The 18,848-nt window shown below is 52.4% G+C and overlaps 1 protein-coding gene across 1 annotated transcript in view; it reads right to left on the bottom strand.

The window, feature by feature from the left end:
* ADGRL1 (adhesion G protein-coupled receptor L1) overlaps positions 1-18,186 on the bottom strand; it is a 47,059-nt gene extending 28,873 nt beyond the window's left edge. Inside the window, exons 1-2 of the mRNA XM_023518063.1 lie at positions 18,021-18,186; positions 1,237-1,401 (exon numbers count right to left, since the gene is read on the bottom strand). Of these exons, the coding sequence (XP_023373831.1) occupies positions 1,237-1,306 (70 nt within the window). The 5' untranslated portion in view covers positions 1,307-1,401; positions 18,021-18,186. The remainder of the gene's footprint in view (positions 1-1,236; positions 1,402-18,020) is intronic.
* Between the last annotated feature and the right edge of the window lie 662 nt (positions 18,187-18,848).

Raw genomic sequence — 18,848 nt, 5'->3', positions numbered from 1 at the left:
TATGAATATTATTAAGGCGGTTAGTCTTTGCACAACAGCAGTGGCTGGCAGGACACTGGTCCCATCTGGGCCTTGCAGATTGATAGTGGGACATGGGGATACAGAGAGGGGCCCCGATGCTCCAATGTAGGGACTCTGGCTTATAGATGCAGGGAATGACCGCCTCTGGGTTTCATGAGGGCAGTCATGTGTGGTGGCAGCACAGCCAGGCCTTTTCAGAGATCTGGTCCTCCCAATGCCAACTAGATACCCAAGGGTATGGCAGCTAGGCCCTTGGGGTTTTGGGGGGTGAGTTGAGTCCTAGTGAGGGGAAAGTTTTACATGTGTTCCTCTAGCACCATCTGCCTCCTTATCTAATTTTAGCCTTCCCAGGGCTGGGAGGGAGGGCTGGGGGTGGAGAGATGGCTCAGATGGGCCTGGGGGTGGAAGTGGCCCCTTCTGAGTCAGCTGGGTCTATGGGGCAGGACCTGGATGGACAAAGAACATAGTACCGGCGGGTGAGGCTTCTGGCTGACCAGAAAAGTGCCAAGGCCCCAGGGCATAGCCAAAGTCCCCTCCACTTTGGGAGCTGGAACAGGGTCCACCACCAGTGCCCTTCAGATAGGGGTGGTGGAGCAGGCAGGAGGCATAGCACAGGGTGAGGGGCTAGTAGTCCCCTTCTCTCTGCCCCTCTCTTCTTATTTATTTATTTATTTTTTTGCCCCTCTCTTCTTACACTTGCCCCCACCTGAGCTCTTCATGAGGATAGTAATTGATGAGGATGGGCAGGCAGGCTTGGGGCACTAATTGTGGTGTGTGCAGGATCTCAGGGCCAGCATAGGGCTGAGCTGGGTAATTAGTTGTTTTTAAATAAACGTCAGCGAGCATGCTTTAATTAAGCCTTCTTCCCAGTGAGAGCCTTGGAGATGTAATCACAGGGAGAGAGAGACATATATACACAGGGAAGAGCATCAGCTCACCAGGAAGGCCTATCCTGGTCCCAGGGGCTACAGCGGGATGGTTGCTGGTGCCCTGGTCTGGCTGACTTGTTGAGGGCGAGGGGATGGTCTAGGACAGCCAGGGGGCCACCAGGACCCTTTGGTAGCATTAAAGGGTACACTGAGTCTTCCTCCACCCTGGTCCAGCCATGGTCTTAGGTGGGGTAGGGACTATGGCTCTTCCCCACGTCAGAGGATTTCCTTATTTCATTTTCCCTCTTGAAAGCTGTGGCCCCTCCCCAGTCCCAGAAGCACCTACCTTGGGTGGCTGAGGTGACCAGGACGGCAGTGACACACAGACTCCAGAGCACTGCGGCCAGGCGGGCCATGGTGGCAGCCAGGGGCACGTCCGGGACTCTCAGTGGCCTGTGTAAGGGCCCTTGCTCTGCATCACCTGGTGGGCACCACAGCCTGGCCCACCAGCCTAGGGGAAGACAGGGAGAGTGAGGGGGCGCAGGGGTTTCCAGGCCACTCTATTCTCCTACTGCTGGCCAAAGGCTTCTGTCCTACAGCCCCAAGAGGTTGACATTCAACTTGCAAGGCCTGTAGCCACACGGCACCCCCTTCCTATACCCTGGTGAAAAGACCCATCCATCTTGGTACCTCTGACCAAATAGATTTCTACTTTTCCCTGCTGGAAGCTCCTGGAAGCTCCTTCTGGGGGCAGTTCATCAAGATGTCCCAGGAAGGCCGTGGACATCCCCAAAGCCTCTTCTCCATCCCCAAACCCTGACCTCCCCACTCAGCACCCTCACCCATGAGCAAGGAGAAAGGTAAAACTATTGTCTTCCTGGGTCAGGACCCAGGCAGGCTGGCCCAACTTGCAGACTCCCAGTCTTGGGCATGAGTCCAACCTCTGGCCCCAGCCCCCTACTTCCTGTCTCCTGTACTCTGGTGGCTCATTAGAATCCAGCTGGCTGGCGCCACAGATCGAGAACCAAGGACTCCTGAGTCCCCTTTTTCTCTAGGGTAAACTGGAGACTGGCAGGTGGTGTAAGGGGGGATGCTGTCCTCCCTGGGGGACTTGGGTATACAAGAGAGGATGGGTGCTGTGTCCCCTCCCCTCCCCTCCTTTGTCCCTGAGCATAGTAGCTCTGTTTCTTCCTCCCTCCCTCCCAGGGGCACCTTTTCACCTCCCTCACTGCCTCGGTTTCCCCGAGATCCTCTTAAAGTTGCACACCCAGATGTCCACCCTCAGCTTTCTCCTTAACTACACCCTGGTTCCCCAGGTGTGGCCCCAGCCCAATGGCATCAGTCCCTCCAGGAACTTGCTAGACACACACTGAGTGGGGCCCTCTGTCCTCTCTGGCTGTCACCACAGCCTGTCTTATCCCAGGCTCTGCTAGTGTCTCCACCACTGAGCCGATACTTTCCAGATCTCTCATCAGAGCCCCAACTACTGTTTCCCCTGAAAACCAAAGCCCCTGTGAAGTCTAACAAATGGCCTAGTGAGCTCCCCGAACTCATTTCTGCTTCAGCCACTCCTGTTATTCCTTAGCCACACCGGGACCTGGGGCAGGGCCTTTGCACTTGTTGCTTCCTCTGCCCACCAGTTATCCACATGGCAGGCTTCCCCAGGTCTTTGTTCAGATGTAATTATTATCTGGTGTATGAAATGTTCCCTTCACAGGGCAGGGAATCATTAAATTGTTGTTCTTTTTTTTTTTTTTTTTTTAAAGAGACAGAGTCTCACTTTATCACCCTTGGTAGAGTGCTGTGGTGTCCCAGCTCTTGGGCTTAGGCGATTCTCTTGCCTCAGCCTCCTGAGTAGCTGGGACTACAGGCGCCCACCCACCACAATGCCCGGCTATTTTTTTGTCGCAGTTTGGCAGGGGCTGGGCTCGAACCCACCACCCTCGGTATATGGGGCTGGCACCGCCCCATTAAATTGTTTTATTCATGGTCATATACCTAACTTTAAGAACAGGCCTGGGGTGGCACAGTGGCTCGTGAGTAGGGCACTAGCCCCATATACCGAGGATGGTAGGTTCATACCCGGCTCCGGCCAAACTGCAACAAAAAATAGCCGGGTATTGGGGCAGGTGCCTGTAGTCCCAGCTACTCAGGAGGCTAAGGCAAGAGAATCGCCTAAGCCCAGGAGTTGGAGGTTACTGTGAGCTATGACACTACAGCACTCTACTGAGGGTGACAAAGTAAGACTCTTGTCTCTAAAATAAACAAATAAATAAAAGAACAGGCCTGGCGCATAGCAATGAATTACTTGTCAAATGAATCTCAGACCCTAGGAATCTGTCCTAATTCCTCACCTTCCCTGCAGTCCCTGTTAAAGGCACCATCAGCAAATCCTATAGGCTCTCTGCCTGCAAAGTATCTCACCAACCTGAAGGTTTCTGGCCTACAGCACCACTACCCAGGACCAGACCACCATCTTATGACACCTAGATGTTGTCCTGGCCCTTCTTCCTGGCCCTCCTAACCTACCCGCTACTCAGAGCTAAGGGACATTGACCCAAGCATTAACCGTTCTGTGCTAGCCTTTCCTAGCTTCTCTGCTAGGGTCTTGGTTTCTCACTACAGCCTCAAGGACATGAGTGATCTGGTGCCACCAAGCCCCCTGCCTCCTCCCTCCTGTTTCTAGAACATTTCAACCCCAGCCTCCTCCTTTTCCTCCCGCTCCCAAGCCTTTGCCTGGGCTACTCCCTTTGCAAGCCTCTCCCAGGATCCCCAGACATCAGCTGCAGCTTCTCATCATTCAGGGCACAAACACAAGGTCACCCCAGCAAGATGACTTACCCTGCCCCCCCCCAAACCCAGAATACACCTGCTGTCCTCATCTGCCATTCTTTTCCCTGTTTTATTTGGTTTTGTCTGTTTTTGAGACAGGGTTTTGTTCTGTCACTTGGGTTGGAGTGCTGTGGCATCATAGCTCACAGCAACCTCAAACTTCTGGGCTCAAGCAATCCTCCTGCCTCAGCCTCCCAAGTAGCTGGGACTACAAGGGTCAGCCACCATGCAAGGCTAATTTTTCTGTTTTTTGTAGAAACAAAGTCTTGCTATGCTGTGCTGGGATTACAGATGTGAGCCACTACACCTGGCCCTTTTCTCTGTTTTTAATTCACAGCTCTCACCTCCAACTAAAATGACCTTTTTTATATTGACAGATATGTTGTTGGCCTTCCTCACAAGAACATAAACCCCTTGAGGCAGGCAGGGACTTGGTATAGATCCTCAATAAATAAAGATCAGAGAGGCACATCCACAGGGCAGGAATAATCCCCTCCACAGCTTGGTCTCCTAATGTGAGAAATGAAAGGTAATATCTGCTGGGCAGCCCTGAATACCCCCTCCCCATGCCTACAGCAACTCTCTGTCCCATCTCACAGCCCAAACCTTTAGGAAGTCCCCACTCCACAGCCATGTGTCCCCTGGCAGCCCTGACCAGACTCTACCTGTGGCACTTCTGGATCATCTGACAGCACTTCACATTGGGAGTGGGGAGGCTCTCTTCATTATATTAACTTCCTTATTTCTGTCATAGCCATGATCAGGTTCAGGGGAGGTAATGACCCCAGCTTGAAAAGTTCTCCTCTCTCAGGCTCTTGAAGAGTGTTCTTTCCCCCTGTACCATGCATCAGAGCAGGAAGTTCAACTGCTTAGATGAAGTTAAAATAGTGGGGAAGCCACCAGGTAGCAGGGTCTGGAGGCAGCCAAACCACATGAGTCTAGATCCTGACTCTGCCTCATACCTGCTGTATACCCCTGAGCTTCTCTTCAGCTTCCTGGCTGTAGCTCCCCAGCTCTGCAGATTTGTAGGGTACAAGTAAGGACAGCAGTCTATCTGCATGTTGGGCCAGAACAGGATCTATCAAAGGGTGCTGTTTGTAGCAGGGTGCCAGTCAGGACACCAGGAACAACCATCTAAAAGTGGGGGGTTCTTCTGCACCTCCCAGGCTACACCCTGGAATGCTGGGACTCCAGATAGGAGTCCTGGGGCCTCTTCCCATCCAACCTCACACCTTTAGAACAGCTCCTATACTGTGATGACCACCACATTTGCCCTCCAGCCCTGCCCCTCTCTTCCCCCCTACATCTCCATCAGGGGGTCTCCAGGGCACCTTTAGTATGACCACACCAAAACAAAGCACCCACCCACCCATATCAGCCCAAGCCCCAGAAGTTAAAAACCCTTAACTTCTTTCCCTTACCCCTAAAACCCAACTCAGAAGTAGGTTCTGGTCTGTCTACGCCTCTAGAACATGCCAGCGTTTGTCCACCCATCTGTCCTCAGCGTCTGCCTCTCTAACCCTGGGCCCTGACCACTTCCCAATTGCCCTACGGCCCTTCTGTCTCCAAAGTCTAGGATCTCCTAGAAGACAGAGGGGCCTTTTAAGAAAAATTATGGTATAATTTTAACCATTTAAACCATTTCTGGCCACACGCAGTGGCTCACGCCTATAATCCCAGCACTTGCTTGAGCTCAGGAGTTCAAGATCAACCTGAGCAAGAACAAGACCCCATCTCTACTAAAACAGAAAAACTAGCTGGACATTGTGGCAGGTGCCTGTAGTCCCAGCTACTCAGGAGGCTGAGGCAAGAAGATTGTTTGAGCCCAGGAGTTTGGGGTCACTATGAGCTATGATGCTATGGTACTCTACCCAGGGCACAGAAGAAGATTCTGTCTCAAATAACAACAACAACAACAACAACAACAACAAAAATTTCTCAGTGTACAATTCAGTGGCATTAATTACTTGGTCACTTTAACCAGTAAGTGAACTACAATTCAGCAGCACTAATTATATTCTCAATGTTAAGTCACTGTCACCACTACCTGTTTCCAAAATTTTTTTTTTTCTCATCTCAAATATTAAACAATAACTCCCCTTTCCTCTCCTCTAGCCCCTGGTAACCTTGAATCTACTTTCTGACTCTACAAACTTATCTATTCTAGACATTTCAAATAAACAGAGGGGCCTTTGTGTCTAGCATTTCTCAAAAAGAACCGTCATATGTTTGAGGTTCATTCACTCTGCAGCATGGATCAGAGCCTTGTTCTTTTCATGGCTGCATAATATTCTATCATATAGATAGACCACATGTTGTTTATCCACCCACCCATTGATGAATACTTGGAGTTGTTTCCACACAGGGGTCTTTTATTTTCTCTCCAGGTTTACTGAGGTATAATTGACAAAAATTCTATATATTTAAGGTGCACAACATGTGTTGATATCTATGTATGCTGAGAAATAATTAGCACAATCAAGATAACCAACAACATATCCATCACTTCCTAGTTACCAGATTTTTTTTTTTGTTGTGGTGGTGGTGAGAATACTTGAGTCTATTCTCTCAGCAAATTTCAAGTATGTACCACGTAATTAGCTATAGTCACCATGCTGAAAGCTTGTATCCCTCAACCCACATCCCCTCTTCCCCCTACCCCAAGCCCATAACCACTATTCTACTTTACTCTCTGCTTTTGAGTTCAACTTTCTTTTTCTTTAATTGTACACATTAAGTGAGATCGTGCGATATTTATCATTCTCTGTCTGGCTTACTTCATAATGTCCTCCAGACGGGTCCTTTTTTTTTTTTTTTTGAGATAGAGTCTCACTCTGTTACCCTGGGTAGAGAGTGTCATGGCATCATAGCTCACAGTAACCTCAAACTCTTGGGCTGGCTCAATCCTCTTATCTCAGCCTCCCAAGTAGCTTGGACTATAGGTACCTGCCACAATGCCTGGCTAGTTTTTCTATTTTTAGTAGAGATGGGGTCTTGCCCTTACTCAGGCTGGTCTCAAACTCCTGAGCTCAGGGAACTGGGCCTCCCATTGTGCTAGGATTATAGGCATGAGCCACTGCACCCAGCCTCCAGAGGGGTCCTTTTAAAGATGATCTTGACACATGTGCCCCTGCTTTAACCCCTTGAACACTTTTGCTTGGTCTCCTACAGCTACTTGGGTGCCCACCTCACAGCCCCAGCCAGTGTCCCAAACCCCATGTCCCTTAGGCTAAGAAGTGCCCTAATCAGAGGAAACCCAGACACCGGCCTTGGCCATCTTGTATCATAGCTGCCTGTAGTCCACACCTGCCTCTGCAGCCCCTGTCATCCTGTAATCTCTTGTGTCTGTTTTTACACTTTAGAGCAGGGGTCCTCAAACTTTTAAAACAGGGGGCCAGTTCACTGTCCCACAGACCATTGGAAGGCCGGACTGCAGGCCCCAGGATAAGTTGGCTGCTAAGCAGGACAGGCAGCAGCGGCAAAAACACCGGGCGAGCCGGATAAATGTCCTGGCGGGCCACGTGTGGCCCACGAGCTATAGTTTGATGACGCCTGCCTTAGAGGGTATAAAAGCTGTGCAAAAGGACAGATTCATACACAGCAAATAGGGCTGGACCTGGAACTTAGCAAGGAAAAAGCGTCCCTTGTTACCATGGTCACCATCTGCATTAGTCAGCTTGGGCTGCTGTGACAAAGTACCACAGACTGGGTGGCTTAAATAGCAGAAATTTACTTTCTAATAGTTCTGGAGGCCAGATCCAAGACTAAGGAGCCGACAAATTCAGCTTCTGTTGAGGGCTCTCTTCCTGGTTTGTAGACGGCCGCCTTCTCTCTGTGCCCTCACAGACTCTCTTCCACACACACACACACACATACACACACACACACACAGAGACTGGGGTCTCTCTTTCCCTTCTTATAAGGCAGTCCTCTCACAGCAGGGTCTCATGCTTTTGATCTCATTTAACCTTAATTACCTCCCTAACGACCCTATCTCCAAATACATTGGGAATTATTGCTTCAATATATGAATTTGGGGAGGAGGCACAAAATCAGTCTAAAACCCCATCAATCACATCACTACTCTGTAACTTTCCTTGCCTACTTGTGGATTTCCTTTCAGTCCCCTAGCCCAGGAGAATGGAAACTCATGAGGGAGGGACTTGGTTTCCCTGACTGTTCTCTTGGTCCTTAGAACACAGAGTATGTCCCCAAGCAAATATTTACTGAATGAACACAGGGGTAGTGATTAAAGATGATGATGAATGGTTGCGCACGGTGGCTCGTGCACTCTGGGAGGCTGAGGCAGGTGGATCACCTGAGCGCAGGAGTTGGAGACCAGCATGAGCAAGAGCAAGACCCTGTCTCTACAAAAAATAGAAAAACTAGCTGTGTGTTGTTGCAGATGCCTGTAATCCCAGCTACTTGGGAGTCTGAGGCAAGAGGATCTCTTGAGCCCAGCAGTTTCAGGTTGCTATGAGCTATGATGCCATGGCATTCTACCAAGGGCAACAAAGTGTGACTTTGTCTCAAAAAAACAAAAAAAAAACCAAAAAAGGATGTGGCTCCCCGCCTGTAGCTCAGCAGCTAGGGTGTAAGCCACATGCACCAGAGCTGGCCTGCCAAACAACAATGACAACTGCAACCAAAAAATAGCTGGGCATTGTGGCGGGCGCCTGTAGTCCCAGCTACTCGGGAGGCTGAGGCAAGAGAATTGCCTAAGCCCAAGAGTTTGAGGTTGCTGTGATCTGTGATGCCACAGTACTCTACCAAGGGTGACAAAGTGAGATTCTGTCGCAAAAAAAAAGGATGATGGTGAAGACAGCTGGAAATAGGTATCTGTCCTTTGAATTGGCGCTGGCTACATCTGAGCTGCACAGGCTGGGAACCATTGCCTGAGGGGTGCATATGGAATTCCCCAGGACCTTGAAGCTCATCTCAGAAGCTCTGTCCATCCCCAGAGGGGACCAGTCCCACTTGATAGGTGGGAGACCCAGGCCTGACCATCCCTGTGACTTTGGTGGTGAACTGGGAGCTGTTATGGATTAATGTGTATCCACCCCCCTGCCAAATATGTTGAAGTCCTAACTCCTGATACCACTGAATATGGCCACATTTGGAGTCTTTATACATATAATTTAAAATGAAGTCATTAGCATGGGTCTTAATCTAATATGACTGGAACCCTTGTAGAAAGAGGAAATCTGGGTACGGATAGGCATGCACACAAGAAGGCCATGTGTCATGAATGCAGAAATGGGAGTGGTGCTTGCAGAAGCCAAGGAATTGCCAGTAACCACCAGAAACTAGGAGGGAGGCCTAGTAAAGATTCCCACCAAATCCCCTTAGAAAGAAATCAACCTTGCTAACACCTTAATTTTGGACTTGCAACCTCCCGAGCTGTGAGACAGTAAACTTCTGTTGGCTAAAGCCACCCAGTCTGTAGCGCTTTGTTACGGCAGCCCTAACCTATATGGGGGTCAGAACACTTAGGGAGCGAGCGAGAGGTGAAGTAGAGAACAACTTTGTGGACACCATTCACATAGAACATCAAATGACCAGGATGGGGATGGGGGTCTTGCCAGACTCTCCAGTAAGGACCGCCCAAGACACAAGGGACAGAGACTGACACTTCCATGTCCCATTTGGAACACCTTCCATGTGCAGCTCATTTAATCCTCATAACAGTCTAGTAAGGGGGGCACTTGTACCCACATTTTACAGGAGGAAAGAGAGGCCCCATAGCTGGAGAGACATACCCTGGTGAATGCCACTGTTAAGTGAGCCTTGAACCCAAAGAGGCCTGGTGATCTGGGGAGACGCTGGGAACCAAAAAGGCTCCCTTCCTAGGCCTCTGCTGCACTGGAGTGACTATATGTCCTCAGAGCTACACATGCCTAGAGGTTCTGTACCTACCAGACCAGGTGAGTCCACACCATGTCTGTCCCCATCTTGTATCTCAGTTGTCTCAGGTGGCCCCATTTCACATGTGGGAACTGATGGACACTTGACCCCAGGCTTGTCTACTTGTGGGTCACATAGTTGACCACCCCTGCCAACCACCCACCCACCTCTGTTTGGGTCTGAGCCCCAAGTTCACCTCAAGTCAAGGGTGGGCACAGCAGGGTGGGCCACTGAGGCTCAGATTCTGCCCTCGGGTGCCCTGGGGAGGGTAACAGGAGGAAACGCTGACTCCAGAGAAGGAGGGGGTGCCTCTAGTCTGCCCTAGCCTGTGGTTACCATGGCAACCCTCTGTGCTCAAGTGGGTGGGAGTCTAAGTGCCTGGAGGGGGTAGGGTAGAGGAGTTCTGAGCCCCTCACAGCCTTGCCCCTTTCTGGCAGTGGCCAGGCCCTCCAGACACAGACCTCTGGCTGTACCTCCTGCATCCTCCCGTTCCTCAAACCCAGCCACCTGTCACCCACCTCCTCCAGGAAGCCTTTGGGCATCCACATGTGTCCCTGGGGAAGTAGCAGCTGAGAGTCAAAGCTCTTGGGTCTGAATTTGCTGTGTGGCTTCATACAGGTTTGTTGGTCTCTCTGAGCCCATTTCCCCATCCCTGCATCTTCATTCCCCCTCCCAATCTTAGGAGATAGCAACCTAGCCACCCCAGACATTCTAGGACCACACAATCAGCCTAGATCCCTCTTCTCCTCTCGCACTACATCCAATCTGTTCTCTACCACCTTTCCTGGGCCTCCTCTCTGATCCAGCCCTACCACCTTCCTGGACAATCCTCCCTCTGCAGGCTATTCCTCCGTAGCCAGCAGAGGGTGCCTGTGAGCACCTGTGTAGGTCATTGCCCTCCTCTACCCACAACACTCCATAGCTCTCAACTAGCTCATAGCAAAAGCCAAAACCTAGGCCCAGTCCTACTTTAGGAACCCTCCCATTTCCTCCCACATCTCCTTTTGGTATTTACTCCAATGTCACCTGCTCAGGAAGGTCCTGCTAGCCCCAGCACTCCTCTACCCTGTCCTGGCTTTACTTCTCCATAGAATTCCTACCAGCACGGCACACATTTTACTTATCTGCTTATTAACTCTCTCCCACTAGGCTTTGGCTCTACATGGTGGGGTTTGCATACTAGGTATTGTCTGTGGCCAGATCCCCAAGGCCCAGCACAGCACCTGGTGCAAGTAGGAAGTTGATATATAAATGTTCAATGAAGATGCTTTAAAAGGTCACCCTGGCTGCCAAGCAGTGCTAGACTACAGCGGGGGGTGGGGTGGGGGTGTGGGGGTGTGGAGGCTGTTCAAAGCATTCCTTTCTCTTAGATGCCTTCTCCTGGGTTTCTCCCATCTGATCTCTACCCTAAAACCAGAATAATCTGCAAAATGAAAGCCTCATTGCATTCCTCCTTGCCTACAATCTTCTATGGCTCCCTATTGCCTCTAATGCCTTAACATGGTCTCCTGCTACCTTTCCATCATCTTCTCTGTCCAGGTACCTCCCACAGTGCCTATTCTTTCCCCCACCCCTCTCTTACACGCACACACAGAGTTCCAGGGCCTCTGTTCCTGGTCTCTATTCCTCTCTTCCTCACAAAATCTTTGCCCCCCCACCCCCACAGAACTGTGTCGGTATTTTTCATATCCACTCTCACAGCACACTGGTTCTCCATGTTCTGCTCCCCTGCTTGGACTTGGACTTAGCTATTAAATGTCTGTCTTTCCCACTGGCTAGGCCTCAAGGACAAAGTCCCATCCTGGGTGGGCCTGGCTTTCATTTCATGGCCAGCCTGAGGCAAGGAGTGGGTACTTGTTCATTTGTTTATGAAGGAAGATGAAACAAATCAAAAGAACAGACTGTGGCAGGCTCAGAGGCCAAGGCAGTGGATTGCTTGAGCTCAGGAGTTTGAGATCAGCCTGAGCAAAAACTAGCCGGGCACTGTAGCAGGTGCCTGGATAGAAGGCTGAGATGAGAGGATCACTTGAGCCCAGGGTTTTGAGGTGGCTGTTGAGCTATGATGCCACAGCCAGGGCCACCAAAAATAAAAAATAAAAAGCAAGCCCAGATCATCCACTTAGTGGGTAGTTAACTAAGTCCCCATCTGGCCACAAGTGCTATGGTGGAAAATGTACCTAAAGGAGAGAGTATGACTAGGAGTATATCCAAAAGACCAAAAATCACTTTGCAAAAAAGATATTTGCACCAGATTATTCACTGCAGCTCAATTCTTAATAGCCAAGTCACGTAAGAAGCTCAAGTGCCCACTGACCCATAATGGATTAATAAATTATGGTATATGTATATCATGGAATACTATGCAGCCTTAAAAAAGAGACTTTACCTCTTTTATGTTTACATGGAGGGACCTGGAACATATTCCCCTGAGTAAAGTATCTCAAGAATGGAGGAAAAAGTATCCAGTGTACTCAGTACTTCTATGAAACCAACTTATATTTATTCACACTTTCTTATGAAAGATAGAACACAACTAAAGCCCAGGATGAAGAAGAGAAATGGAGTGGGAAGGGAGGGATTGACAGAGGGAGAGTAAAAGGCAGGACCACACCTATGGAGCATATTGCAAGAGTACATGTCAAATCTGTCAAGTGTAGAACATAAATGTCTTAACACAATAATCAAGTAAATGAGGCGAAAGCTATGTTGACTGGTTTGATGTAAGCATATCAGACTGTATAAAAAAAATCAACACATTGTACCCTACAAATGCATAAATGTATTCATGATCTATGCTGAGTGTGTGGGGAGGTGATTGCAGTTTTAAACAGGGTGATCAGGGAAGGCCTTCTTGCCTGGGGAAGATGACACTCCCTATGAATGTGAGGGAGAACCTGAAGATTTCCAGGGAAAAGGAATGAATATCTTTCTAAGCAGGGATCACTGCCCATACAAAGGTCCTGGGGCTGGGCTGTGACTTCTTGATTGAGGAATGGGGGCTGGATTCAGAGTGACCATGGGGTGTGAGCTGGTGGGGGGAAGAGTAGGTGGAGGTGAGAATGGGGAGGTGCAAGGACTCACATACTTAATTAAGTACACAACTGCTCCCCAAATGGGGCTGCCCCTCTGCTGAAGAATGTGAAATTATAGGATGTCCCAAACTTTGCCACCAGTGGCCATTGGGGGATGCTCTAGGGTAGGGTGCTACCACTTATGGCTTGGTATCCTACAGCTACTGAGCATAGTTTTTTGTTTTTTTTGTTTTTTTTTGAAAGAGTCTCACTTTGTTGCCTCCAGCAGGGCGCCATGGTGTCATAGCTCACAGCAACATCAAACTCCAGGGCTCAAGCGATTCACTCCTCAGCCTCCCAAGTAGCTGGGTCTACAGGCACCAGCCACAATGCCTGGCTATTTTCTTAGAGACGGGTCTCACTCTGGCTTGAACTGGTCTCAAACCCATGAGCTCAGGCAATCCACTAGCCTTGGCCTCCCAGAGTGTTGAGATTATAGGCATGTGCCACCTTGCCTGGCCAGCAATGGTTTTTCCATTTTTAAAGGGCTGAGAAAAAGGGAAAAAAGAACCTGCAAGGGACCTCACAGCAGGCCATGAAACTCACAAGTTTTACCATCTGGCTCTTTGTGGAAGAGTTTGCTGGCCTCTACTTTAGAGCCATAGCTCTCAATCCAGGACCATGCCAGGTCCCATCCTAGGACATTCAGTAATGCCTGGAGATATTTTGAGGTGATGGAGGGGGCAGGATGTTACTGGCATTTAGTAGGTGGAGGCCAGGGCTGTTCCTAAGCAACCCATATAGGCATAGGACAGCCCCCTACAGAGAATGACAAGGTCCTAAAGTCAGGAGAGCCATGGCCAGAAAATCTTATCCTGGAGAGCTAACCCTGGGTCCCTCTCCTCCTGGCATCACCGGGACAGAAAAGAGAATGCACCTAGCCTCCTGATCTGTCCATTGGTGCCTGGCAGGGTATTTTTAGCTTCAGCATCTATTTATTGAATATCTTTCTCCAAATTTTGGAATGGGAAGTAGGGAAAGTGGCAGGGGAAGGGGGCTTCTGTTTGGTTAATTCCCTAGAATATCAGGGCAGACCTAAACTAGAAAGGTTTCATCCCATGATAGACTAGGGATGAGAAAGAGGGGAGGGGCAGGTGAGGCTTTGACCTCAGGGGCTCCTACCCCCACCCCCCTAGCAAGGACACGGGATCTCCATGTTCCTCCTTCAGGATCTAACCACAAGCTCAGGAGGATAACCTCACACACTTCAGCGCCATGAAGCCACCTCTAAGTCTGCATAGGTGTAGGCTCTGGGACAGGTGCAGGGTAGGGGCTGGGGTAAAGGGGAGTCACACAGTGGGGTGGGGAGGATCTCTAGCTCTTTGGAGGAGCCACCACTCATTCATTCAGGTAAGATTTCTTGAACACATACTGTGGGCCAGGTATGATTCCAGGCGCCTGACATCCAAAAGCAAAGTCAAGTACCAATATCTTCATACTCTAGGATTCTGATAGGGGAGACAGTAAACAAACAGGCACAAAACATCAGGAAATTACAGAGCATGTAAAAAGCTATCAGTTCTATGGAAAGCTGAGAGGAGTGCAGAAAACTGAGATTTTAAACAGGGAGCATGGGGTAAAAGATTACAGGGGAGATGATATCTGAGGGGGTGAGAGATTAAAAGCCTCCCAGATATCTAAGGGAAGCTTCCAGGTGGAAGGAACAGGCAGTGCAAAGGTCCTAGGGTTAGCTCTTGCTTAGCATGTTGGAGGAGCATTGAGGAGGAAAGGGATGAGAAGGAAAGAGGTACAGAGGCAGATACCAGGATATCCAAGCCTGGGACTGAGGTTGTGCCAGGGTGTGGAGTGCTGGAGGCTGCTCTGTTCAGAATCTGGGGTCACCATCCCCGGGGACCTGTCTACTCCAGAGGGGAGACACATGCCTTTTCCTCAACTCCTTTGATAGGAGCCTCCTGACTGAAATCACAGTGTGAGCTCCACAAGGTCAGGACATGGCCACTATCCCCTCCCAGTGTCCCCAGCAACGTGCCTGGAACACGAATCACAAGGAAAATGTATGTAAGTTGCATGAAAAAGTACATCCAGCCTTGCTCTGAGGAGCCCGAGAACAAACACCTGAGCACATGCCTACAGGTGCACACAAGATGCAGACAGGTCCATTTGTGCACACAGACAGCTGCTCCTTCATGGAACTCTCCTCCAACACACACACACACACACACACACACACACACACACAGCGCCCCCTCTGCAAAACTCAAACACCACCACATAAGAGGCCAAAAGATAAGCCTCTTGTGCCACACACGTGGCCACACACATACTTGGCCAGATTACCATCCAAGCCACGCACATAGAAAACACATACGCATAGGTACAGACAGACAGCTGACAGAAGACTAGATCCTAGATTCCAGAGGCAGCAGGACCACCTCCCCTGTCAATACTTAGCTTCCTACCCCACCTGGGACCCCACTTTCCTCTTTCATCAAGGCATCCAATAGCAAGCACTTTGCTCCAACCCAGTCTGGGAGAGATGCTACCTTGCCCAGGCACCTCCAGGGTCACTGGGGTTCCCTGCATCTTGAGCCCCTCCTCTCACTGCCCATGTCAGAGCTGGAGGAGGGGAAGTGTCTGGTGTCTGGAAATCTGATCCATGAGAAGAGCCCACATAGAAACCAGAGCCTTGTGTGTCCTTGGCCACACGTCTGGTTTGGGAGATAGGCGGGGGCAGAGATGAAGCTCCAGCTCCCTGCCGCCACTGCACAGGGATGGGGAGCTGCCTCTACTCTTCCTGATTCTCACTTATTGCCCCCCCACCAAGATACCTGCTGGGGCCAAAAGTGCCATGCCACATGCTCTGCCGCCAGCCTGGTGGGGCAGAGAAGACATGGATGCCAGAGACGCAGGGAGCATGCCATCCCACACCCCAGGTGGAGATGTCAAGGGCCAGGAGCCCAGACCGTTGATGCAAAACAGATTCCCATTCAGCCAAGGCAGCCATCGGTCCCTGCCAGTGTGCCCACAAGGTCTTCCTGAGCCCCCAGGAGAAGGGACTCTTCTGGGAAGGTGGGGAATAGAAGCTGGGCCCCTTCTACTGCCTTCCTTTAGGCTGCTGCCCAGGTATGCTGGTCCCCAGCTCCCCACCTTCCCCCAACCCTAAATGTTGGCTCCACAACCAGGAATAGGCTCCACTGTAGGCAATTATGGTGTATGTAAGCCCTCCGCAAGTGGGAGTTGAGGCAGGCACTCTGTGAAAGGATGGAGGGTATAGATGGTTATCCCAGGACAGAAGCTACAGGCACATGGGTGGGCCAAGTCACGTCCTGAGGGGTGTCACCAAGGGGGCAGGCAGGAGGGAGACAGTAGCAATACCAGTTGGGGGGGTCAGCAACGACATATGAGCCCAAGCACACACATATGTGGCTCCATGAATGGGTGCGATGGCTGCCAGCCACAAAATTAGTTCCCTTTTCCTCTTTCCAGATGATTTTTCATCTCTGTAATTAATGGGCAAGTCAGTTCTGAACGGCATGGCAGGCAAATTGCTAGTTAGGAAAATCATGGATAATTTTCTCGATATGATAATGAAGGTTGTATTCCTTCTCTTAGTCTCCCTGTTTTCATCCTACTTTTAAGTAATAAATTCAGCATTTGTAGAAGAGGCACAGGGAGGAAGGAGAAGTCACCTGCCCCCCAAAGCTGGGGTCTGACCTGGACCCACACAATCCCCTGGACTCAGGACAGATGAAGAAGACAAGAGGTGTGGACCCTCTGTGGGGGTATCCTGACACCCCAGTGATTGATTGAGAGTGCCAGGCTTGAGGGAACAGGTGGAAAGCAGGAAGCTCTTAGCCAAAGGGGCTGGGGCCCGTCCTGGGGCCCCCGGAGGTTACAAACTCATGTTGGCCCTCAGGGTGCTGGGAAGAGGTGTAGAAACCAGAGGCCTCTCTCTAAACAGCATGGAGGTCAAGAGGCCCAGAAGAGACATCCACTCTGTGGTATTCCCCTCACCTGTCCCCACACTGTCCAACCTCCTCTCCACAGTGAAAGAGAGACAGAAACAGAAGTGGAAAAAGGAAGAAGGAGAGAGAGAAGGAGAGGGAGATGGGGAGGAGGAGGGAGAGGGGAAAGGAGAAGGAGGGGGGCAAAGAGAGAGAGAGAGAGAGAGAGGGAGAGGAGGCGGCCAGCCATCTTGGCAGCCATTTTGAACCCCTCCCCCACTCCCCCAGGCACACCACATGTTGGGATGTGGGAAGACAGACTCCGGCTCCCAGTCTTGTATAAGCTGGGAGGAAAAGGGGTCCTGCCTCAAACTGGGATGGAGGGACACCCACACAGCTGCCACAGCTGGGGGGCAGAGGAGCTGGGGTTAGGGCACCAGGTAGGTACAGTGAGGCGCAGTGAGCTGACCTAGACTGGAAGTGTAGGGACAGGCATACACATAGAGGCTGTTTGCAGGCAGGGCACTGTCTTCAGATGGGGGCGGCGGAGGTGGGGATGGGGGTTCACTGGCCCGAGCGTGGGAGGTCATTTTCTTTCCATGGCGAGGCACCCTCCTCTTCGGGCCTGGCCTTGAGTCCCAGGCCCTTCAGGTGGGAGGATAACAACTGAATTTCACCCTCCCCCGCTCCAGCTCTATCCAATGCCCACCTGGGGAGGGGGTGGGGGGTTCGTCCTCAAAGCACGAATAATCCCGGTGGATCAAACCTGACAGCCTTCCATGCCGAACTTGGTACCACGAAAAGATGCTGCCTCGCTGCACCCCCTCCTGACAGCGGCACCCCCCGGATTGCAGCCGGCTGGACACCACAGACCCCTCCCCATCCCCTGCGCCACTGCCTCCTGGAGAAAAACAACCCCCAGCCCAACATCCTGTGGTGCCAGCCCCCAACACCTCTCCTTCGGGGCCCTGGGCCCGCGCGCAGCGCGCACACGCACCGTCTCCGCTCACACCCAGACACCTACACAAACAGGGCGCCAAGCACCCGCGCGCACACGCACCGGGGACACGCAGGCACCGCCGCGCCGCTTCCCCACAAAGGCTGGCGCGCGCGCGGGCACACGCAGCCACGCGCGGGCACACTCGCGGTCCCCTCCCCCCGCCAGGCACCCTGCGGCCACCCATCCGCACCCCCGCACCCAGAGCATTCAGTGAGGGCTGCCCCTCCCGGCCCCCTAGCCGGTGGGGGTGGGGTGCGGGAAGCCCCTCCCGCTCAGGTGAGGTGACCTGCGGCTCCAGCATCCCCTCCCCCTCGAGGCCAAGACAGGCCCTGGCTCCCATCCTTCCCACCACCCCCCTCCCCGCACACACCTGGCTCAGGTGCGGCGTCCCCCTAGCCCTGAGTCCGCAGACACTCACCTGTCCAGCGCAGTTCTGGGGTCGGCCCTGCGTGTCCCTCCTGTGGCTCCACGAACCCGTGCCCCCCGCCCGGCACATCTCCCGGAGCCCGGGCAGGGGGAAAGCGGGTGGGGGGTGGCCGGGCGAGGGCGGCCTCCGTGTCCCTTCTATCCCTTGGCCCAGCACCACCGCCACCGACCAAAAATTAAAAAATAAATAAATAAAATTTAAAAAAGAAGGACTGCACAGCTCCAAAGGCGGCCCCCTCGCGGCGGCAGAGGCTCGGGGCTGGGGGCGAGCGGGTCTGCGCCCCTCCCGGGCAGGGAGGCACCGTAGGCGGCGGGGCGGGGGCGGCGTCAGAGCTCCGGAGGCAGGGGCGAGGCGGAGCGCCCCGAGGCGGCGCCGGCAGCGGTCCGCATCTCCCCCGCAGCTCCGCGGCCTCGACGGAGGAGGCACGTGTGCGCCCAGGCGACTTCCCACCTCCCGCCGACGGCGGAGATGGCCGAGGAGCTAACGGGGCAGCCAAGATGCTCCTGCAGGCCCCCGCCGCCCCGCGGCACTGCTTCGGGGCTTGCCTGCCCCCATCCGCCGGGGCCTCCTAGGCAGACAGCGGGGCGGGGGCGCCGCAGCGCCGACAGCTCCCGCGCCGACGGTTCGGGCTCCCCGCAATGGCCGCAGGGGGCACGGGTAGGGGGAGGGCGACGCGGAACTGGCTGGGGGGGGGCGCGGCTGAAGGCGGGTGCCGCGGCGTAGCGCCCCCGGTGCGACCGAAGGGGGGCGCCGGGCCGGGCCCGTAGGCACCGCAGGACCGCGGACCTAGCCGGCGCCGGGCACCAGCAATGACAAGCC

Source organism: Otolemur garnettii, unplaced genomic scaffold (assembly GCF_000181295.1).
Source record: "Otolemur garnettii isolate 467f Iridium unplaced genomic scaffold, OtoGar3 scaffold00127, whole genome shotgun sequence".
NCBI classification, from domain to species: domain Eukaryota; kingdom Metazoa; phylum Chordata; class Mammalia; order Primates; family Galagidae; genus Otolemur; species Otolemur garnettii.
This window is presented reverse-complemented; position numbering and strand designations above follow the sequence as displayed.